General features: G+C 34.1%; 1 protein-coding gene across 3 annotated transcripts in view; it reads right to left on the bottom strand.

Moving 5' to 3' along the window:
• Window positions 1–25,298, bottom strand: part of LOC107516630 (MDM2 binding protein) — a 65,113-nt gene that overhangs the window by 23,953 nt on the left and 15,862 nt on the right. For all 3 annotated transcript variants that reach the window (XM_016156545.2, XM_016156560.2, XM_016156549.2), the window contains exons 11-15: window positions 23,783–23,900; window positions 9,948–10,121; window positions 8,688–8,795; window positions 2,311–2,472; window positions 102–219 (exon numbers count right to left, since the gene is read on the bottom strand). In XM_016156545.2, the coding sequence (XP_016012031.2) occupies window positions 102–219; window positions 2,311–2,472; window positions 8,688–8,795; window positions 9,948–10,121; window positions 23,783–23,900 (680 nt within the window). The remainder of the gene's footprint in view (window positions 1–101; window positions 220–2,310; window positions 2,473–8,687; window positions 8,796–9,947; window positions 10,122–23,782; window positions 23,901–25,298) is intronic.

Raw genomic sequence — 25,298 nt, 5'->3', positions numbered from 1 at the left:
TAAGCATATATTTATTTTATAATAGAACTCTAAAAATCTAATATCTCATAAGCACAATGTAAGAGGTAAGAAAAACAAGTTCATTTAAAATTAAATATTACCTCATTTTTTGTTTAGCTTTTTCAAACATTTCTAAATTTTGAAGAACATGCCTTTCTGGCCATTCCAGAGGACTGGTTTCCATTAGACTTGAAGAAATATGTTCCACTGGATTGGTGTCTAAAGAGAAAGAAATACACATCAGCACTGAAAAGTATTTACATATTGAATTTTACTATATAAGAATGTATACAAGTACATTCTTATATAGATAGATGTATGGTATACATATACATACATCTGCGTGTGCATGTGTGTGTGTGTTGTGTGTGTAAGGGCATGTTGGATTCACTGTAAAATACTCACCTTAGGCATTTACTAAGATTATCTCTTATGGCCTGATCTGTGCAAATTGCCATAGAAGAGCTTTTGGACATGAAAAAAAAAATCAGCACGAAGATTTATTTATTTTACTATCTCCTCATAATAAAAGTTCATCACTCAAGACCTATATCAAGTCCCTCAGCACTTAAGAGTTCTGTGACCACTCTATCCTAGTTAGATTCCTTTCCTTCAAATCCATATTTATTTAATCAACAAATATGGAGCACTTACATCAGATGACCTTGTAAGCAATTTACAAATAAATTATTTAATCCTCATAACAAACTATGTCATCCCTAATTTAAAGATAAAAAACTGAGGCTCAGAGAATTTAGAAAACTTGTTTAGGTCACACAGCAAGCAAAGTGCAGCGCCGGGACCCAGACTTCTCAGTCTTGCTCCAGGGCCTATGCTGCAACCTAGACGCTCTCTGCCATTTACAAGGAACCGTACTCCAACAGGTAACCGTACTCCAACAGGTAACCGTACTCCAACAGGTAACCGTACTCCAACAAGGAACCGTATTCCAAGTAACCATACTCCAACAAGGAACCATGTCTCCAACATCTTTCAGATTACTCTGCACTACTATTTAACTTTGGTACCGATAAGTAACAATGATGGTAATGATAATACAAATAACAGCTAACAATGTTTTTGGCATTTATTATGTTCTAAGTGTTTTTTACATTATCAATTCATTTAATCTTCACAATAACCCTAGTAAGTGGGTGATATTATCCGTATTTTCAACACGAGGAAACAGAGGCATGGAGAGGTTACCTAACTTGAACAAAGACATTCATTAAACAAGTGACAAAACTGAGATTTCAACCCTGGCAGTCTAGCTCCAGAGCCTGGGCTCTTGAACATGGCTGTATTTATAGTTGCTGTATTTATAGTTCACTTTCCAAACAGATCATAAGCCTGTTGAAAGCTAAGGACTCACATTTTTACTCCTTTTGTACCTTCATGGTGTCAAACAGACAAAAGGTACTCAACGAGCATTATTGTTAACTTGATTCTTTGGCCATTTTCTTATTAATCTATGGAATAAAAATGATTGTAAAAAATTTTTAAAAAATTATCCTGTACATTTAAAATGCCAGCAAAATTTCAAATGCTTTCTTGTTAGACCTTGAAGAGCTTCACTCTGTTCAAAATCATCATAACAAGAGGAGCCAGGAAAATAGGAAGAAATGCCAAGTTAATATAGAAACGATTTCCTGCTCCCTCAGTAAGGTTTGGTGACTGTTCCTGCTATAATGAATGGCGAATGTGCAGCATCTTATTATATATTGTTTCAACTATATTAAATTCACTGTATAAGTTCCACTTTTCTCACCTTATAAAAACTATAAAAACATAGCTTACTAGAAATCCACCCATTCTAGCAGCTCAGTTAAGAGTAGTAAGAGGGATAACCTTAGATGTTTCTCCCTCTGCTGAAAAACAATGCTTTCTGAAAGAAGTAATCAGAAAATGTTTAATGTTTAAATAATGAGAAATACAGCCCAGCACATACACATACATATATACACAGACGCGCGCGCGCACACACACTCACACACACATAAAGTCCTCATTTAACAATATCAATATGTTCTATAACTTAAAGAGAAACATGACAAAACCAATTTTACGATAAGCCAATCGATATAAACAAAAGTTAAGTTCCTTCAGCATCTCATCAACATTAGAACACACAACATTGAATGAAATGACATTACTTGAGGATCTGCTGTACTTGTATGTGCAAACATCTATATTATTTAAATTTATAATATACGCTTTTATTTGATCAACATTTTATTCATTTTAATAATAAATAACGTTACAAATGCCACATATGCAAAAAAACTAATATTTAAAGTAATAAAAACTTACCATTTAATAGATTGGAAGGATTAATTTCATCTGTCTTTATTAGACTTGTTTTAGGAATAACAGCATCGAAATGATCTAAAAAGTGTTTCCGTGTGAGTATTAATAGACTTTTGAGTTCATCAACAGAAACTACTTCAGACTGCTTTGCCAAGTTTCTCCTTTCTGCAAGACAATAAATCAGTAGGATGAATCCCCCCTAAAGCACATCTACTACTATTTTATGGAAATAGTTTCAAAAGTAAAACAAGTGAATTTATCAAGCGAATCAGCACTCCCGTGCAGGCCTACTTTCGTTTTGATCGCATATGTAGGTGATGGTAGAAATTCCAGTTATATGAAAGAAACAGAAAAGGAGTAACTTGTTAACACTGAAGGTGATTAAGGGTAAAGGCAAGCTTACGAAAGCTTTCAGAAACGTATTGCAGAGCCTTATGCTGGCGTTTCTGTGAAAACAAAATCTGTAAGACTTTTGGTTTAATGTGGTAGCTTGGACACTTCCACCTATTTCTTCTCTTTCCAAAACCTAAAATCACAGTAAAGGAATAAGAAAAGACAACACAAGGAGAAGAGACAGTTTTAAACAAATTTTGGAAGACGTATGACGACACCGTGGGCCAGCGGGTCAGAAAGCAGAGGGTCGACTTGGGTGCCTGCAGAGGCACCACTCTGGGGTAACAGGAAGCTGGCGCGAGGTCCTGGGCTGAAAGAGGGCTGGATACCGATGTTTAGGAAGGGAGCAGTGAGAGCTAAAGGTCCCCGCCCGCCCCAACCTCCAGTCTTCAGAGCCAGGTGACTGTTCTCATTTTTTGGTAGAAATGGAACAGTAGGATTCTCAGACTATGGAATACCCAGTGTGTATTAGAAGGTGGTATTGATGCTGGGGTTAAAACTAAGGGATTAAATAAGAATCTACATACGGAATGGTGAGACTCCTACCCCCGTGGCCACAAAACTAGCAGCTTTAAATGCGCCACTGAGAGATTAAAGGGTTCTCATTTTGAAAAACTGAATGTCTCCAAAGAAAAGACGTTGTTACTGAAATCGAAGAGATGGCAGGGCCAGGAACTTAGAACCGAAATGTTAAATTGTCGCTCCAACACTCTACAACACAGCTTGCCAGACACTAGAGTGAGGCATAGAGAACCTCCAATTTAAAACAGGAAAGGAAAAAGTCACCAGCCACTTAAGGAAAGGTGTTGAGGGGAGAGGAGACTCTGTGTTTCCACAGTCCTATGTTTACCCGTGTAAGGACGGATTCAGTAATGCTTCCAGCTCCCTTCTTTCTCCCGTCACTCACTGAGCTAGTGTGGAGAAGAAACTAGGCATGCTTTAATCAGGCCCCTTCCTCTCCAACTTTCATTTGAGCTAGCAAGTCCTCAGCACGCATGCTCTCTGCAAGGTGGTAAGGGCTGCTCAGGGTTGATCTGCAGTTGCCTAGCTCTGGCAATCATTCCGGGGATAAATTCAATTCTTGGTGCATGCATTGGAAAACCCACCTAGTCACAAATCTAAAAAGTCAGTTCCTTCAATACAGCTTCTACTTGTAATTTATCTCCATCTGTGTGTTTTTTTCTCAATTGGTTCCAACTTTGAGAGGAAAAAAATGGTATTATTTATTGCACCTCCGCAACTAAAAAAAAAGTCTAGGATGAAAAAGAATGACGAAAGCAAGCAAATAAAAAAATGGAGCCCAGAAGACACAAAAATGTTACAGGAAATGAAAGAAAGTTTGCTATAATTAATATTCTCATAGAAATAAGATACTATACCCATGAAACAAGTATAGGATGCTCTGATTAAAAAAAAAAAAAGTCAATGAGCAAGAAAAGACTTTTAAAAATCAAGCACACACAAGCTTAAATTTAAAATTCCATAAAAAGACATAAAATAAAATGCAAGATATCCCCTCAGAAACTAGAACAAAAAGATAACATGTAAATGGAAAGAAAAAGTAGGCATTCTGTCCAAGAAAGCCAATATATGACTAATTGGAGAAAGAAAAGAAAAGAAAGAAAAGAAAGAAAAGAAAGAAAGGAAAGAAAGGAAAGAAAGGAAAGGAAAGGAAAGGAAAGGAAAGGAAAGGAAAGGAAAGGAAAGGAAAGGAAAGGAAAGGAAAGGAAAGGAAAGGAAGGAAAAAAGAAAAGAAAAAAAAAAGGAAAAGAAAAGAAAAGAAAAGGAAAGAAAGAGAAGGGAGGGAAGAAGGAAAGAAATGGGAGAAAGGAAATTATTAAAGCGATAAGAAAAATTTTCAGACTTAAGAATATGAGTCTTCTATTGACACGGCTCATTAAGTACACAGCCTGAGAGGGAAGAGGAGGAGAATATATATACCTATGACTTTCAGTAGAACTTTGAGAGACAAAAGTTTCTGGAGATAAAGGTTCCAAAAAGGCGTAGAAACAAATCAAATTACAGACACTGCAAAGGACAAGAATGGCATTCGATTTCTCCACAGGAACACAGCAGCATAGAAGACAATGGAGCAATGTTTTCAAAATTCTGAGAGGAAATGACTTAAAACCTGGAATTCTATATACATTCTATATGAATTATCGACCAAGTAAAGATACGTTGATCATCATTACATGTTACAGGACTCAGCAGGAAACTTGTTATATAGTCATAGTAATGTGAAAACTAACCGTTGATTTAAACACAAAATTCATGACTTCACTGCGAAGGGTAGGGAGGGAAAGTAAAGACGGTGTGGGAAGGCTACGTCTTTATCTTCCGCGGTTAAGTGTTAAGATGATGCCTGAAACTGGGAAGTCAAGAAACAGCATACACGTGTTATTTAGAAAACTGTGGGGGAAATGGAAAAACGAGCTGGAAGAGCGGATGGATGGCGGCTGCCTGTGGACAGAGACCGAAAGACGGGGAGGAGAGGGCGGGCGCTGCTGTTCTCCGGGTCCGTTTGAACTTTTAAACCACATCTATGTATTACTCTTATAAAAATATTTCATTTTTGAAACACTTATGGACTGATAACATTTTCTTCTATAATAAAATGGTAAAGTATATATTCACAGAGAATTCAATTCGACAAACATTTATTGAGTGTGTACTATCTGGATAGTGCCATGCTGTGCCCTTAGGCACAGAGGATTAGATTAACGCTCATCACATCGTACTAGGTGAGGTCGGCGCATGAATATGACAAGGGAGGAGGCGAGAGGAAAGCAGCCAGTCTTAAGGTTCCACTTTAGACCACCAGCTTTATGAGAAATGCCTCTGGAAAATCTCACCAACCAGTGTGGCTACTGGTGGGGTCGTTTCAGTTCTGATCCAATAGAAGTGACACACGGTGTCTGCAGGGCAAGAACATTGGTAATGGTAAAGTCAGAGTTGTAATATATGCTGCTTTTATTACATCTTCTATGTGAGAAAATAAATAGCTTCATTTATTTTCATTCATTGCAATAAAGCTATTTGTTTTCTGCGCAATCTGCTGGGAACCACTGTAAAACAAAAAGTTATTCATGATTTGCTTTCATCTGAAAGATGTGCAATAAGAAATATGCTTCAGAAATTAGCCCTATCTTTGTATTAATTATAAAAATATACCTAAATCATGAACCTGACCTCCGCTTATTAAAACTGTCAATTTTATTACAATACTGGGCAATCTGGAGAGCAGAGTAAGACTTCCTGTTGACCTTGGTGACTGAGCAATAGAGAGAAAACAGATGAAGTTTAACAGGGTTATGAGCAGGATAATTTACCTAGGCAAAAAATAATCTCTACACAAATGAGTTTGCACACAGTGTCAGATAAAGAGTTGAAGAAATATAGTGAACTAAAGTCTAAAAACAGATTAGCTAAAATATACCGTTCCTAAAAAAGCTAGTAAAAACTAAGGACTTATTAAGGAAAAATATTTAAAAGTAGAATATCTAAAGAATCAGTAGACTTAGCATGAATCAGGTTTGCACTGGGTACTGTAAGTGTTAAAAAGATGTGCAGAGTTTGGAGTAGTGACCGCAATACTAGAACAAAATGACAGTACTGATGTTTTGGTATCTGTTTTGCATCATACTGAACAGTTTTTTATTTAAAAATTGTTCAGTATTCTTAAACCTTTTCTTTAAAAGTCAGTGAAACAAGATGTCCAAATACGAAAAGTTATACATTACAAAAAGGTAAAATATAAATTATAAAATTAAAATGTCATTCTAAACAAGAGTATCAGATATCATTTTAAAAAATAAATAAAATTAGTGAAAATACATGATTCTAAAAAACTTTTAAAGAACAAAGTGCCTTAATAATGTGAATAAAGTTTGCACATTTTGTGCAAACCTTTCCAGTAGCATTTTTTGCTTCAGTACTACTCAGAGAAAGGGTACGGGGAGATAAGGATAAGCTTCCTCCATGTCTTGATAATTTTAAAAGTTCTTGTGGAACAACTTTCTGTTTTTCAGCAAAGACTATACAGTCTTCATATTGATATAGAATTGCTGAATTTTTCCCAAAGAAAGTTGTTTCCATTACTTTATTTTTTTATCACAAATAACATAATTAAAAATATCGGTTTAAGTACTTTTATATTCATATTTCACTTCTTTAAGAATCAGTAAAATTGACTCTCAGATACTCTTACACTGAAAACTTTGTTTTGCAGTCATTCAATTCTTTTTTGAGACACAGGAATTCTGAACGGATACATATTTGTCGCCCAATTTTGAATCCACTATTAACTCCCTGGGTAGAGAAGAGATTGGTTCAAGCAAGCACTTCCATCCTCCATGGGTTAACTGGGTCCTTAATCTTAATCAAGATTTAAAGCTTCAGATTGCAAACTGGCCGCTTCCTGGATATGCCCTAGCAGCTACTAGCTCCGAAGCCTCCATCAACTTCAGACCCGCTACGTGCCCTTTCCTTTGCCCAGCGCTGCGGCATCCTTACAGCTGCTGCCTGTGTGACAGCTCGGATGCTGGTGCTTCTCTGTTTTCAGCATCCATTTAGTACTTCCTTTCCCCCTGCCCCCGCAGAGCTTCTGCCACACCTGCAGGCAGCTATGTCGTTTTAGCTGTTCAGGATGTCCTTTCCCAACCGAGCAGGAGGGATGGCCCTACAAGGGTTATCTCTTCTTACCCAAACGGGAGATGCGTCAGCTTCAGAGAGCTGCCTCTTCTTCCACTCTGACAGTCTTTCTGGTTGGAAGGGTAAGAAAGAGAGGCGAAGATAAAAGAGAGGGGAGATGCTGAAGGTAGTGAGTTAGAAAAAGCTGCAGGATGCCGATGGCAAGAAATCAGGGCCTGCAGAGGGGTTTAGCGGGGGCAGAACGAAATCAAGAAGTGAGTGAATAACATCGCTGGTCGATGTTTGAAATTAAAGTATTTTATCCACAAAAATAGTGGTATTACAGTATTTCTTTCTTTGTTGGATTTAGCACGTACTGTTTTTTACTTAAACTGATTTGTCTTCCTAATTATAATTTCCTTGAGCTACTATCGTTTTCACAGTTAAAAAACAAAAACAAAAACAAAAAAACGATTGTTGGAGTTTAAAACTACACAATTACCCTGGTTTTGTACAACTGAAAAAGTAGGCAAGTCTTATTTTCCACTGACTAAAACAGGCTACTAAATTCAAGATATATTTAAATGTTTTTAAAGAATGAGAGTTTTTAAATAATGTAGCTACTTAATTCTAATATTTTTTTCTCTAAAACTAATGAGCCCTCACAATTTGATTTAATTTCTTAGAAATTCTGCCTCAATTTGCTTAAAATAAATTCATATTAGAAACTAAAGGGTGATTATTTATATTAAAAAAAATGTTAAGACTCATAACATAGTAATACAGAAAAAAAAAACAAACTTAAATCATGACCCTTGAAAAGGTGTTAATTTCTTGAATAAGGAAAAATCCGTAATACCAACTTTACCCAGTATTGGAAATGTGGTTAGTTATTATTAGCAGTCATGATTAAAACTGAAGAATCAATGCTCGTGTTAACATTAACTTCTCTGAACTTGCATTTTCTTCTATTTGCAGTCTCTATCCTCCTATGAGAACTAAAATATATACAAAGCGATATTTTATAAAGAGATACATATTAATCAGAATAAAATTTAGGTATCTTTTCTAGCATAGAGTTGACAATGGTCAGATACAAAATTTCCCTGGAGAAATATTTTTATAAAAGTTAACAGTGATATATGAATTAATAGAAAAATTTTGAATGTGGTGGCAAAAAAAGTTTAGTCTTACTCTGCATTACCTCTACAAGAATAAAAATAGTTCTACAAATGAGTGTCATATCTAAAAGACAAAGTATATAAGAAAAAGTGTAGAGGTAACAATAACAATGCATTATGTCTGAACAAGTCGACATCCTTACAGGAGAATGAAATGTACAGAGTGTTACTTACTCAGATATTCTTTCAAAGCCAAAGCTTGAACATTAACTAACTGCTTCTCTCTCTGTATAAGTTGCTCCCCAGAAAAATGTGGAAGTGACAAGAAGTCAAAAGGAAAGCCTGAGAAACAGAAAAAAAAAAAAAACAGTATAATGTTCTATGACAACAATTAATATTCACTTCCCGAGAAATGTGTTATTACATAATCAAAATAAATTAAAGTCAACTACTCATCTCTCTTGATCTTGCATATTTCATCATAAATAATAACTGAGCTACAGAAAACAAGCATACTAAATTGCTGTACATTTTAAACTCTGACCTGCTTCTTAAATTGAAGGGTTTGGATAGCAGAACAGAATTCTCTCTACCACATTTTCTTCTACGGGCTCAGCTACTGAAACTCCACGTGAAACACAGATGGGAATACGGTATCTCGTCCCTAAAGATGCCCCCCAATGAACCACATCTGCTATTCACCCTTCGTGTAGTACTTCCACAATGAACCCAGGCTGGCCCTAGCAAATCAATAAAGTACGCTAAAAGTGACAATGAATGACCTCTAGGCTAGGCCATAGAAGCCTTGAGGATTCTTAGAACAATTGCTCTAAGAGAAGTTGGCAACCATGGAAGAAATCAGACTCCCATGAGACTCTGATGCTGTGAGGAAGCCCAAGCTGGCCATGAAAAAGAAAGCTCACTTTCATCTGTCCCAGCCGTCCTAACCCAGGTGCCAAACGTGTGGGTGAAGGGCCATCTTATATATCAAGCCCTGTTGAGTCTTCCAATGACTAGAGCCCCATCTGTGTGTGACTGCCCTCCTATGTGAGACTTCAAAATAGAAACATCCAGCTAAGCCCAGTCAACCCCCAGGACCATGAGACATAGTCTTTTTAAAGCTGAATTTGGGGTGGTTTGTCACGCGGGAAGTAATAAACCAAAATGTAGAACTTGGAGACAAAAGATGAGCAATAAAATAGAACAAGATGCCTGAGAGAAATAAAATGAAAAATAAATGATAGAAAAATAATATGTGTTTAAAGTGAAAAATATTAAGAATTTCCTAGTTAGAACTGAGAGTTGATCTAATATATTATACTGGGTATACTATAAAAAGGATTAATTCTCTAGCCTCTAAATTGTTCAAATATGTTATAATATGTCTAAAATAAAACGATAAATTTACTAAAAGAGAAACAAAGTTCGAGGATAAGTTCATTAAAAACCACCTAAATTATATATACAAATGAATATAAAAATGCTTCCACTTACTCAACGTGGTTTCTTCTGCCCTTGCTTTCATCTTCCCATGAATTAAACTGAGTGCAAATGAGCCATTGATCTGGTTGGCTGAGTAAATCAGTGTGGCTTTACATTTTCTACTGTCATTACCTTGTAACAAGAGATAATAGCTAGAGCACTCTCCTTTCACTTCAACATCTGGAACTAAACAAAAACAATTGTCTTGTTAAGTATGTAAAAATTTGGCGTGCAATATGGCAGAATCATACATTTGACCCACAGGATATAATGGCATTTCTATGTTATTTTAAAACAAGCTGTTACCCAATATATTTGGAGCTAGCAGTTGTTCATTAACTGAGAAAGATGTTAAAACAGAGAATCATAACAAGTCGACATCAAGCATAAACATTTTATTTTAAAACTACATGTACTCATTCATTAACTTTTGATGTAGCTCATTAGCATTCTGTGATGTTTTTCTTATCCGATCACACCCGTTAATATATCAACTACTATTTTCAGCTTCCATTCTTTAAAGTAAAGTAAACTGACCCTTGCAGGCACACACAACTCAAGTGGTGGGAGCAGAAGTGTGCCGATGTACCTAAGAGTGACTTCTGCTCTTTGCAGTGGGCACCCATAATGTATTTTACAGAGAGTATGGAGGGTATTCATTAATCTGGCATGCCAGTTATGTGAAGGTCAGCTGAGACAGCATCTACTATATTTTAAAAACAAATCAAGTGAGGGTTGTAGTGAAGGTCGAAGAAAAACTGTGAAGCCTCTGAGATTAAAAATGAAAGCAGAGTCCTTTTTGTTGAAGATGGTGAATTGGACATAAGCATTTATTTTCACCATCTCCTGAAATTTCATGAAATGAGAATAAAGAGATTTTAAAAGTAGCATAAATCTACAAGGACTAATATCTGAGAGAACGGCAGGTAAATTTTGAAAACAGAAAAGCAGATGAACAATTGGTAACAGACCAGTCTCTCGACTGCTACGGAAACTGAGAAAAACAGGAGAAAGCTTAGAAGCAAAGTAATTATACTACAACCTCTGACAAGAGATTCTGAGATGGCCCCAGATGGCACTGGAAGCAAAATGTACAAGAAATAAGAAGACAGGTTGAAAGTCTGTTTGAGAAGCAGCTCAGTTCCACTTCCTGATTCCTCCTTATTCTATTCAGGCAAACAACTATCCTTTTCCTAGCCCAGAAGATTAGTTGTTAATTCTCTGGAAAAAGTAAAGCAAGGTATCTCCAGTCTGGGAGGTACAAAACAGAGCTTAGGGTAGGAGTTGGTTATCAGTGGATTAGGTAAATGCTTGTACACAGAATATTGGGAGTCAGATAGAAGAATTAAGTCTTCTTTAGGGATTCGTAGAGGAAAGACAAAAGAATCCCAATATTGGGGGTCATCTAATGTGAAGTCATCTAATGTAAAGAAAGGTCTTAAATATAAACAGACAGCCAAACATTATGGGACCTCAAGGAAAGTCTCAAGTATGAAAGCCAGATGCCAAAACAACAAACAGAGAAAAAAAAAAGTGACTTGTAGAGAAACAAAGAATATGCAGTAAAAATAAACCACAAAGACAAAACCAACAAATCAGACCACTGAAATCCTCAGAAAAGATGTTGCATCTATAAAATAAGAACAGAAATGATAAGAAAAGAACATTAAAAAAAACTCATGGAAACTAAAATTAAGAAAGCAGAAATATATATTTCAATTGAAAGGTTAGAAGACAAAGTTCACGGAATCTATCAGAAAGTAAAGTAAAAAGACTAAGAAATGGAAAATAGGAAAGAAAGAGAGGCAGAGAGAGTGAGACCCAAACAAGGTGGAACAATATCCAAGCAGGAGTGACAGAAAAGAGAACATTAAAAAATGAAGAAAAGGAAGTTATCAATAAAATAATTATAACATTGTTCCCAATAAAGACAAGTTTCCAGACATGCTGAGAGCCAAATACAGGAATAAAAATGGACCCACCAAGGGACATCATCATGAAAACATAGAAGACTAGGAACATGCAGATTCTATAAAATTCCAGAGAAAATCTAGGTTTCTTATAAAAACTCAAGAGTAAAAGAATGGCACTAAAATTCTAAACAATATCACTAAAAGTTGGAAGACGATGGAGGAATGACTTCAAAATTCCACTAGAAAAATGTTCTCCAGCCCTGAATGCTAAATTCAAGTGAGAAAGTAGAATAAAGACATTTTTAGGCACAGAGGGTTTCAAAAATTTTACTCCGATGAGCTCTTTCACAGGAAGATTTTAGAGAATTTTAGATTTGTACTCCCACTCAAATGGGGGAGTAAATGAAGAAACAGGAATAATAAAGGATCCAAAGAACCAACACACAGAAAGGGCAAAAGAAATTTCCATGATGGTGAAAAGATAATTTCTGACCCTAAAGCTATGTAACAAATCTAGAGACTAAAACCAACCGATCTGAACTAGAAAGGTCATAAAGATCTGGAAGAGATTTCTTGAATGTACTGTAAGGAGTTTCACAACTAGGAGAAGGCTTTGGGGTTGAATACTTTAAAAAAAGTAGAAGAAAAAGAAGAGAAGAATCATTAATTCTAGGTAAAACAAAATACTATACAGGAAAGGAAAATAAGAAATGCTACATGGCTCAACTGTGAATAGTGATTACATAAGCTTTAATAACTAAAACAAAACTATCAATCTGAAATTATTATATTATCATTCTGGGAGGACAGGGAAATGAGAAAAATGTATATTATAAGGACAAAGGAATGAAAGAGGATTCATACTTCCCAGTTTGAAAACTTAATACAAAGCTACAGAAATCAAGACAGTGAGGCACTTGTATAAGTGCCATATTAATAGAACAGATTGGACAGTCCAGAAATATACCATTACATTTACAGTCAAGTAGTTTTCAACAAAGGTACCAAGAAAATTCGATGAAGAAAGAATGGTCTTAGCAACAAATGATCTTGGGACAACTGGACATCCATATGCAAAAGAATGAAGTTGGCCCCTGTCCCTCTACCCCACAATAAATACAAAAATTAATTCAAAATGGATCACAGACATAAATGTAAAAGGTAAAATGTTAAAATTCTTTGAAGAAAACACGGTATAAATCTTTATCACCATGGATGAAGCAATCAATGGTTTGTTAAGCACAAAGAATAAAAGAAAAAAAAGAAAAAATTGAATTTCATCAAAATTAAAAATTTTCGTGCTTCAAGGTATACCATCAGAGACTGAGAAATCAACCCGCTATGGACTTTAGTGATAATGATGTGTCAGTGGAGGTTCATCGATTGTAACGATTTATCATACCACTCTAGCACAGGATGTTGGTGATGGGGGATGTTGTATGTATGTGGAGACATGGGCTATTTGGATGCACTTTCTACTCAATTGTGCTATGTACCTAAAAGTCCTCTAAAGTTTTATTTTATTTTACTTTTTTTTAAACAAAGCTATCCCTATGATAAGGCTGCTGTGAGGATTCGATGTGAGATTCTGCACAGCTAGTGCTTAGCTCGTTACCTCATGTATTCTAATTGCTCAAGAAATAGCATGAATTTTTAAAAAGTCAGCCCACAAAATAGGGGATGATTTTTGTAAATCATTTAGCTTATAAAGGATTTGTATCTCGAATATATAAATAACTCCTATGACTCATAATAAAAAGACAACTCAATTAAAACTGTGTAAAAGATCTGAATAAACATTGCACCAAAGATATACAAGAGTAGCCAATAAGTACATGAAAAGATGTTCAACTTCATTAGCTAACATGATCATTAAATCAAAACCATGATATCACTTCATGTCCCTTGGATAGTTATATTAAAAGTACAGATAATAACAAGTGTTGATGAGGATATTGAGAAACTGGAACCCTCATAAATTTCTGGTGGAAATATAAAATGGTACAGCCACTTTAGAAAACAGTTTGGTAGCTCTTCAAAAAGTTAAACATTTTGTTATCATATGACCCAGTAATTCTGTTCCTAGGTTATACCCAAAATAATTTTAAACATATGTTCACAAAAAAATGTACATGAATATTCATAGCAGCATTACTTATAATAGCTCAAAACTGTCAACAGCTCGAATGCCCATCAACTGATGTAAATAAATACAATGTGGTATATCCAAATGATAGAGGATTATTCAGCAACAAGAAGGAATGAAGCACCGGTATGTACTACAACATGGATGAACTTGCAAATATTCTGCCACGTGAAAGAAGCCAGTCAGTAAAGACTACATACTGTATGATTACATTTATATGAAATGTCCAGAACAAACAAATCGATACAGAAATAGATGGTGGTTGCCGAAGGGCCAGGAGAGGCAGGTGTGGGAAAGGGGAGAACTATGAATGGGTCTTGAGCTGCTTTGGGGGTGGATTAAAATGTCCTAAAAGTGACTGTGGTTGATGGCTGCACATGAAATTGTATACTTATAAATGGTTGAATTGTTTAATGGGTGAATTACATCTCAAAAGCTCTTTTTAAAAAATTTATAATTATCTTAAGAATGTAAGGTTCTGATCACACAAAAAAAGTGCTTAGCATTTTGGGATACACACACACACACACACACACAATATATACTTATATATGTATGTATATGTATTTATACATATAAACACTGAGGAAAAAATCTACTCTAAATTTATTATAATAGTTTATACACATGAGCATACTGTGGGTTAAAGTCTATCCCCTAAAACAACCATGAAGTACAAAAATAAATTTTTGCAATTAGCAATAGAGACATTAATTCTATTCATAAACATCAATCTTAGAAAAGGAAGTTAAATAAAGGTTATTAGAAAGAAAAAACACTGTTGTTACCAGTTGTATTTAAAACTAAGGTTTGCCAAGAGTTACAGTGATCTTAATTCATTTACCAATTTAGCACTTTGCCAACTCAAGTTGTGTTTCTCTTCAATCTATGACATCTTTTTCACATTATTTAAATCTCATCACTTTTATGAGCACTTTAATCACTGAAGGCTGTAATTACAAACTTGGTTTCCTCAAAAGAAAAATATTTATTTTAAAGAACTCCCCTAACTATAATGACTATCTAGTCATTTAAAAATGTTTCAGATTTAGCAGGTGTTAGTTGAAGACTTATTAAATAATTTTTATGTAAATATACAGAGTAACAGATTCATAATTAGCATAGTTATTCAATTCTTATAGCTCTTCCTAAAGAAATAAGGGAAAATGATTTTAAGACAGAAAATTCCTATTTTCATGTTATTTTTATACTTATCAACTTAAAAGAGATTGATTGGCTTACATGCTCCCTCTCCAGCAAACCCATACATCCATTTTGATCTACTATATAGGTAAAATGGGAGAAGTAGAAATTAAAAGTTTTCTTTAGTTGTATAAAATTTTACAAATAACATGTATAACTATAATAAAGAGATGTGTCACTATTTCATTAACAAACAAAATTCTAATATAATAAAAACTGTTTCATATGAATAAGTTTCTCAGCAGTTCTTAAAACTATGCAGCAACCCCCTTTTATATAACCGTTCAACAATATAAAACCGAAATCGCATTAATGTAAAGGAGAAATAATATTCCATATGCTATAATAAAAAGTATCCCAGGATAATAAGGGAAACAGGATATCCTGGTTAAATGAATATTCTGAAAAGTATTTATGTATATATACACACAACACATATATTTACATATACACATATATTTCTGTCTGTATGTATTCCTTAAGAGATAACAAAATAATATACTCAATTATTTTGATAATCCTGACAAAAATTAAATAATAAAATAAAATATGGTCCTTGCTGTAGATGTTTTAGGAGGCTACACACTTTCCAATGATGTCATGCAAACAAATCTCTGCTTTAGAAATGGCCCACATGGTCAGCTGGAGAAGCACACACACAAAAAAAGCAATCTTATTACTTTATATTCATAAAGCATTTCCAAAAACTGTATTGCCTAGCTTAATCTCCCATCTTATTCATCAAAGTTTTGAACAAATTAGCGTAACGTTTAGCTGCCACTGAGACTGACCAAGAAAATGCCCTGCCTCAATTTCTAGAAAGATCTAAGATGGTTTAAGGAATGATAGTATTGTTGAATAGGTGTATGAAGCTTCCTACTGTGAAGATTACAAAGGTGCAGGATTTAAAAATTCAACCATGACTATTTTAAACAATGAAATAACATTAGGATCTTAAACCGTATGCATTTCCTCTTAACTACGACATAGTAAAATAAGCAATTTGAAAGGTAAAACAAATAAAGAAGTTCTTCAGAACATCATTTCAACACCTTGCTCATTAACATAAACAATGATCCTTTTATTGTTCCACAGACACAGAAAGCATTTAAGATTGGACAGAATGACGAAAAGCTCCTGTAGAGTTTAGTGTTTACCTTCATTAGCCATTATGATTCAAAGTCTGTGAGATATACTAAGCAAGTATAGTCATCCTCGTTTTCTAGTCAAGGAATTAAAGCCTTAAGGTACTAATGCTTAATCCTTTTTCTGCCACAAAGCATCTGAAAAGGCTCTTCAGAAGCAGTGGCTCACTAGCATAGAGCTGAAGAGAACACACCTAGCACAGAGGTTAGGGGTCCAAGATGCGCACTTGAAACACCTGGGCTCTGTTAGCACTTCAAAGGCCTTGGTTTCCCCAGATTTAATTGCTCTCAGGTAGGACCCGCTTGATTTTCTTTTCTGATAACTGTCATGGTGTCTCTAATGTGATTTGATTTTAAGAATCACTGACCTAGGGGGAGAAGTAAAACCCTGCATTTAGGTCGGGTCTTCAGGCGATTCTTAACAACAAAAAAGTTTTAATGAGGTATAATTTACATATATATATGTACATATGTACACATATAAAAGTCTAAATTTGATTGATTTAAGGAAATTATACAACTGTGCATCATCCATCGCTTTAATCCAGTTTTGGAAAACTTTCATTATCTCTTTGCAGTCAATCTCCCTTCCTACTCATGGCCTCAGGCAAAACTCATTTGCTGTCTCCCTCTGCCTTTTTAAAAATTTCACATAAATGAAATCATGTAAAAATAATCTTTTAAGCTTGACTTTGTAAACTTAGCATATTTAGTTATACCCAGACCTTTCCATGCCTTTTTATTGCTGAGGACTATTCCACTGTATGGACAAAACAAACTGCTTATCCAGTCACCAGTTGATGGATGGATCTTTGCAGTTTCTAATTCTTAGCTATTACGAATACTGATTTTATAAATAGTTGCTTGCAAGCATTTGTGTGAACATATGTTCCCATTCTCCTGGATAAATACCTAGAAATGGAAGTATTTGGCTGTGTAGTTAAGTGTAAGTTTAACTGCCAAACTGTTTTCCATAGTAACTGTACCATTTTACATCCCCACCAATAATGTGTGAGGTTCGCAGTTTCTCCACACCCTCATCAACATTTGATAGTCACTGTTCTCAATAATAGCCTTTGAGTTTTTATAGAATCGCATTGTGGTTTTAATTTGCATTTTGCTAAAGACTAACGTTGTGAGCATCTTTCATGTGCTTTAGCTATTCGTGTATCTTTAATGAAGTATCTTTTCAATGTCTTACCCACCTATTGAGTTGTCTCCTTACTATTGAGTTGTAAGAATTTTACACACACACACACACACACACACACACACACACACACACACACACACAACCTGTTAGCTATATGACTAGTTTTTCTTAGTAGCTTTTAAAATTTTTTCTTAATAGTATTTTTCAAAAAATGGACAATTTTAATTATGGTGACTTTATAGATTTCTTTTTTATAGATAATTCTTTTGGTGTATGTTTTTTACAGAAGTTTTGTAGTTTTTAGTGCTTACATTTAGGTATATGATCCATTTTAAGTTAATTTCTATATGTTATACATACACAAACACACACACTTTTTTTACAAATGGATATCCTATTCTTCTAGCACTGTGTTGAGGAGACCAATCTTTTCCCATGGGCATCTTTTTCTTTATTCTGTCCCACTGATTTATGTGTATTCTTAGTCCAATACCATACTGTCTTGATTATTGGGGCTTTATAGTAAGTTGTGAATCAGGTAGTATAAGTTCTGAAATGTTGTTTTCCCTTTTTAGAACAGTTCTTCCTTTTAGCCACCCTAGGTCTTTTGCAATTCCATGTAAATTTAGTATAAGTTTGTCATTTGACCACCATCTTATACTAAAGTCTGTACTAAACTTATCCAAAGTCCTCCTGGAATTTCGTTAAGAGATTGGATTGAATCTATAGGCCAATTCAGAGAGAAGCGCCATCTTTATAACACTGAGTTTTCCATTTACGAACATGGTGACCCTCTCCAGTCACTTACACCTCCTTTAATTCTCAGTGATGTTTTGCCATTTTCAGTGAACATGTCTTGCTGTTCTTTCGTTATTTATAGTCCTCAATATTTTATTCATTGACTTCCGGTCTAAATTCCTTCTTTCCACTGACTTGGATTTAGTCTTCTAGTTTCTAGAGGTTGATATTTAGATTATAGATTTTAGATCTTTCTTCCATCCTAAGATAAGCATTTAACATCCTCTTAGTACTGCTTTAGCTGCTTCCCATAAATTTATGTTTTGTTTTTATTTTTGTCCAGTTATAACTATTTTCTTATTTCCCTGTTGATTTCTTCTTTGACCTATGGGTTATTTAGCAGTGTGTTATTTAATTTCCAAATATTTAAAGTATTTCTCAGATTTTTGTTGTTCATTTGTAATTTAATTCCACTGTAGCTGGAGAATATATTGTGCCTTATTTCTATCGTTTTAAATTTACTGAGCCTCACTTAATGGCCTAACATATACATTGTCTCTCCTGAAGAATGTTCTATACATCTTTGAAAAAAATGATTATGTTGTTGAATGCTGTTCAATAAAAGTTAGTACAGTGAAGTTATTTAAAAGTGTTCACTACTACATCCCTAATATCTAGACTAATTGCCTGAATATAGCAGACATGCAATAAATATTTATTGACTGAGAGAATACTATATCTCTGTCACTGAAATCTCTTTCAAAATCTTTATCGGAGTCCTTTACCTTTTCTTAATACAGAAATTATTTGTAGATCAGTCATACTGTGTCATTTTAACCTTATTAGTTTCAGCTATTTTGAAACACTTTTATCATACTGATTTGAGATGAGGTATATGCTTCATCAATTCAAGACATTTCATCAGTTCTTATTAGTCTAGTCCTATTAAAATATTTTTACTAGAAGACTTGTTTGTCGACAAAATAAGACATTTTTTCCAAGAGTACCTTTAAAATGTTTCCTTTCAAAATAATTTTTTTTTTTTAATGAGGCAACAATAAACTCAGAAAAGTAAAATTGTGATAGATGGTCTATAAATTCCTTCAGACAGGTGAATATTCTGATTTCACCCTGTGACATTAGAGACATTTCTTGATTTCTCTATATCTTAGCTTTTTCACTTGTAATATAATGTTAGGCAATGATCAACATCCAATTTTTTACCAATTTCGTAAAACTTCTCTGTGAACATATGGTGAGCCAGGCACTTTTAATTATACAACTGGCTTTACAATATAAGTTTTAAATATAGAAGTCTTTCTTCAGAAATGTAATATGGTTTAGTTAATTGCATTTGTTCATATAGTTCTTTTGCATTTTTCCCAGTATCTTAACAGTTTCTGGGTCTTTTGCCAAAAATCACTTAAAAAAAAAAATCATTCTTTTACTACTCTTAATTTAAGCATACTTCAATAGGACATTGTTTTTTCTATTTTAGGTCAAATCATATGAAATTGCTGATATTTAATAATTTCTGATATATAAATAAAGCAATAACATATGGTTTAAACTAATATATATTTATGTATTTTATTCCATCAAGGGATGCTATATTAGATCTAAGGAACTGATAAAAACTAGGGCACAAATTTCAGTTCACATTGCATGGATGAAGTCCATTAAAATTCTTTACCTTTCCAGAAAACAGTTATTACTATCTGAAAAAATATATTTCGCCTGTTATTTAAAAAATATTTTGAATACCTAGTATCAGACACTATTCTAGGCAATGAATTAATGTAAAAAATTTCATCTTGTTTCTTCTCATTTCCAGTGAGAGAAACAGACACTCACTTATTATATTAGTGATAAGTACTAAGAAGAAGAAAAACATAAAGCTGGGAAGATGATATAATGTTAGAAGAACAGTTTAATTTTAGAAGGGATCTCAAATTAGGTCCTGAATGAGAAAATGACTTCTAAGCAAAGCCACCCCCCCCAACTGAGAGACCTAGTCACAGGACTATCTGGGGGAAGAACCAAAGCTATTTTCTCCACTATCACGTAAGCCCCCTGAGAGCAAAGACTTTTATTCTACGTACTGCTGGTCCAACATATGAAACAGGGCCTAGTATATCATAGGTGTTCAATAAAAATATCTGCTGAAAAACTGAATATTGAATGCATATCCAAACAAATATGCATAAATGCTTACATGCACACACTCTGAGTTTTTACCATAGATTTTAGCATAACCACCTTTGGACACCTCATTTTTTTCATGTAATATCCCTTGGGGGATTGTTTCTAGCTGGTTACTACTAAATACAATGTTATAGTAAGATTTAAATTACTTCTCAATATTGATTTTCAATATTACAGTATAAATTCCAAAAGAGGAATTGCTCATCATTAATGCCCAGGTTATAGTAATATGCCAGATACAAAAAAAATGAAGGAAAGGTATAACTGATTGAATGGATGACAAGATCATAAAGGAATAAAATCAGGGAGCAGTTTAAGGAAATAGTATAAAGTTTAATTTGGAACATAGGAAACATGGAGGGCAACAGTAGAGAGCAGCTGGGCATAATTCAGGAGGTTATATGAAAACAGTTTTGATTTCGAAAGCTGATCTGCTGGTTGATACCTGACTTAGATAGTGAGAAAGGCTATTGGTAGTGGCACTATGAGTGGCATATGAAGTTTTCTTATGTAAGAGCTTTTAAAATTTTTATAATAGCTAAAACTTGGCTACTCCTTTTATAAAAGGAATCCCATCAATATGATATATAAAGAATTTCTCCTACAGAAATTATAAGTAGAACAGACTTTATTATCAACTGCCCAATTTGATTTTATTTCTACTTCTAAGATTAAAAAAAAACTGTAAAGTGTCCGCTTAATCAGCCCTTTATGACATAGCCTAATTAGCAATCAACAATCTGGCTTAGAAAATTATTATGTGACATATGTCTCATTACTATTCAGAAGTTACCAAAATTCATCCTGAAATTTCAAGTGGTTATAATTTTAAAACCTCAAATTAAGCCACACAGAATTTTCTTAGTCGTAATGAACTCATAACACACACACACACACACACACACACACACACACACACACCTAAATTAAGAATAAGTTCTAAATCAGTAAATTACCTTGGAAAAAGTTATAACAGAAAAAATAAATAATAGGCTGCCCAGAGTACACTCAATTTTAGTTAGGAAATGTTAATGTTCAATTCATATTAATGTTTTAATATATGTAATGTTGAGAGATATTATCCCATGATTTAATGCAGTATAAGTGAAACTGACTCTAATGCAGTACAAGTAAACTGACCCAGCAAATCTATTTCTGACTTTGAGCAAATGTCAAAATCATCAGGTAAACATTTATTCCACGTCACGAGCTGAGAAGGGTTAAAGCTGCATGCCTTCATGACTAGTACAGTGCAATAATCTATATTAACAATGCCTCTTCCTCCGGGAAGCCTTCCTGAATTCTTAAGGCTATATTAGGTCATACACTTCACCTTCACACTGTCGGCTAAACAGATTTATAATGATTTTCCATGGTGCCTTACTCGCTTGACTATAAATTTCACAAACAAACAAACAAAAATGCATGTACTTCCTCGAGTGTAGTGACCCAGTTTGACTTCACTTTATTTCCCACACTTTGCACCATACTCTTTATCACATCGTAAATGATATTTGGACGTTGATGTTAACGATTATAACTCTCTATGGTCTTCTGACTACCATTAACTAAATCATTCCCTAAATTTTCCTCCACTTACATCTTAAATTCAGGTATTTCTAGGAACCCTGTCCTTAGCACTCTTCTCCGGGCATGTCTGTATGGGTTTTTTCTAACCACTCCTTAGGTTCAACTGTTTCCTGTATATACCAACAGAAGGCTTTTTACTTTGGTGGCTTCCAAGCATTCGCACTCTTCTATAGTCACCTTCCCCTTGAATCTAGGTCATTCTTGTGAGGAGCTTTAAATATTAGGAATACAACACAAGTGACACTGGGCCAATTCTGGGACTGCCATAAAAGGTCCTGGCAGCTTCGACTTTTGTACATTTTGGAGTCTTGAGGCACCAGGTAAAAATTCCAGCTCACCTGCTGCAGAGATCACATGAAGAAACCACACAATGAAAGGCTCTGAGACCACATGGAGAAAGACAGCTATCCCTGCATCCTAGCTGAGCCAAACCTCTTAATCCACAAGCTCAGTGCAGCCACTTCGAGGACCTCTGATGGGACTGGTAGAAGACCCTCCCAGCCGAACCTACCTCAGATTGTAGAACTGTGAGCAAACAGTATTTGCTCTTTTAAGCCACTTAGCTTCAGGGTAGTTTGTTATAAAATAGATAAACAAAACAGCTGGTCAACTTGAAATCTAAATCTCCAGCCCTGACCACTCTCTAGAGATATAAATCTAAATTTCAAACTCTATAGATTAAAATGTCCATGTAGATATTACCTGTATTTCAAATTCAACATTTATTAAAATGGATTTCAGTTCCTAACCTACTTCCCATATGTAGGCTACTGATTGTAAAACTGTATTTCTAAGGACACTAGGGTATTTCGAGAGATTTCTTCTAGAATGATCCAGGTAAGATATGTCTTAATTCTAGTTCTTTAGTCCCATCATATCATAGGTCACAAAAACTAACTGTAAGCTCAAAAACAATTTAAACAAATTGTCCGATTTAGAAAAAGAATTTACACTGAAGCAAAGTATAAAGGAACATACTTTAGCTATGCGGCTGTGGGCAAGCGACTAAAAACCTGAGCTTCGTAATTACCTTGTAAAAAACTAGGGTTTGGATTTAAATAATCTGATTATAACAGAAATTAAGGTTTCATTTTTACAATGGAATCTTGACTGTAACAGATTATTAGAGAAGCAACGCGATGCCCTTATTAAGAGCACAGAGCCCGGGTTCAAATCCTTGGAGAAGTTACATAGCTATTAACTGGTGAAGCCAGGATCTGAATTAAGATTCTGCCAGTTAAAATAGTTTTCCAACTTCTCCAAGCCCCAAATGCATCAGCTGTTAAATGAGCAAAAAATAAGTTTACGGGGCTACTATAAAAATTAAATGGATCAACATTTCTAAAGTACTTAGAACACTGTATAGCATATAATTAAGCTGTGAAATAAGTTCTACTAATTTCTTCAAAAAACTATAATCACAACTTTGTTTTTTTAATATACATATAATAAATTAACCACTTCATTTTTACAAATTGTATTCCTGAAGTATCTCTAAGAAATCCATGTTCAATAAAATTAACTATCTAATTAGCTAAAAGTTCTGCCTTTAGATCATTGAATTTTTTAATAAGGTTGATATATTTTATGTTACAGTAGGATATTAGAGATAATAAAAAATCTTAAAATGATGTGGGTCCTTCTTAATCAGTAGTAATATTATTTTCTCATAAAGAAATATTATCTCCATTTCGAATTTAAAAAATATGTATCTATGTTGCACCATTAAAATCACTTAGAGATTTACTACTTACCACTGATTGTCTTAGGCTTTTTAGCTACATACTCCTTCCATTTTCTGGAGCTGAGTTGGTTGGGAGGTGGAAGAAGTATGTTACTAACAGTACATGGTAATACAAAAAGAGCACCAACCTGGATAAAGCAGAAAACATTTTTAGTGGCTGCATATTGAGAGTAATTCTTAAATGGCATCATCTGGCAATTTTCCACTCATATTTCGCCTATAAAACATGCATGTAGTAATGCTCTCTCCCAAAAACCCCACTGTAAATACTAAAAAGTAAAAACAAAAACAAACCAAAGAAAACCAGACAATAAAAATAGAGAATGTTCTTCAAAACTATACACATCCCTTTTCCACCGGGTTATATATCTCTAAAACCTTGTTATTCACTATATTTGCTTCAAGTTCAGGTTATGAATGTAATTTATTTGTATATCTGCAAATATGAGAGGCCAGGGATTCTATCATCAAAAGATTCTGTCACACTTAGCCATAATTTTATAAACTTTTGATTAGATAAATTACTGTTCTGGCATCAAAATTAGAATAATTTGGAAGGCAATTTCAAAATTTTTGTTCCTAGAAATCAGAGAGTTAATGTTAATAGGTATAACGTGCAGAGAAACCACGAATCATATGCCAGATGAACAGCAGCTTCTGACTGATTTATGAGCAAACTCAATTCATTCATCTTTGTATTCCCAGAGCTTGGCATACAGATGTTTATTAAATATTTGTTTCCAAAAAACTACCATAATTTATTTAAATTATCAGTTTGACTAAGTACTGAATAAAACAAAGTGCAACTCTGAAAGCAACATTTTGTCAGTTATTTTAACAACATAATCTATAAGTCAGCACATCCCAATAGATATCTTAAAAAAAAAAAGAAAAGAAAAAAAACCTTTGGGGAAATTTAGGCAGAGCATTTGCCAAAGATCTCAAATCCAACACAAAATCTCTTTTAATTGTCCTACGGAGATGGGAAGATTACATGAGATATGCGATACTAAATACATTAGTGTACTAGTTTTATTGCTGTTTATTACTTTTACTGATGTATTCTTAATTAACATATGAAAATAAGTATACTAGAAGAAAAATAAAAATGGTAAAATTAAATATGGTAATTTTTCTTTATTATTATAGTTATAAACTTTTTTAAAATTTAAAGTCAAATTATTTTACACAGTTGAGCATTAGACATTAAAACTAAAAATATTTAGCAATGGAAAATAATCCTTAAGTATGAAATATATATGTGTAATTTTCTAAACACTAAATTCTAGTTCTTCATTCTTACATAAATAAGAAAGACTTCATAGTCCCAAATGTATGGCAAAATAGTATGACTCAAAGTGTAGATAAGGCTGTAATGTGAGTTTGTAATGTGAGTTACTAGATCAGGGCCTAGTTAGAGCTTAACAATTACATAATTGTTATAATTATAGTTATTGCTTACCAATTCAGAGATGCTAAATGCAATTCAATGTATAACTTGTAGACTGATATAAATGTGTCCTGAG

The sequence above is a fragment of the Rousettus aegyptiacus genome, unplaced genomic scaffold, assembly GCF_014176215.1.
Source record: "Rousettus aegyptiacus isolate mRouAeg1 unplaced genomic scaffold, mRouAeg1.p scaffold_m13_p_15, whole genome shotgun sequence".
NCBI classification, from domain to species: Eukaryota; Metazoa; Chordata; class Mammalia; order Chiroptera; family Pteropodidae; genus Rousettus; species Rousettus aegyptiacus.
This window is presented reverse-complemented; position numbering and strand designations above follow the sequence as displayed.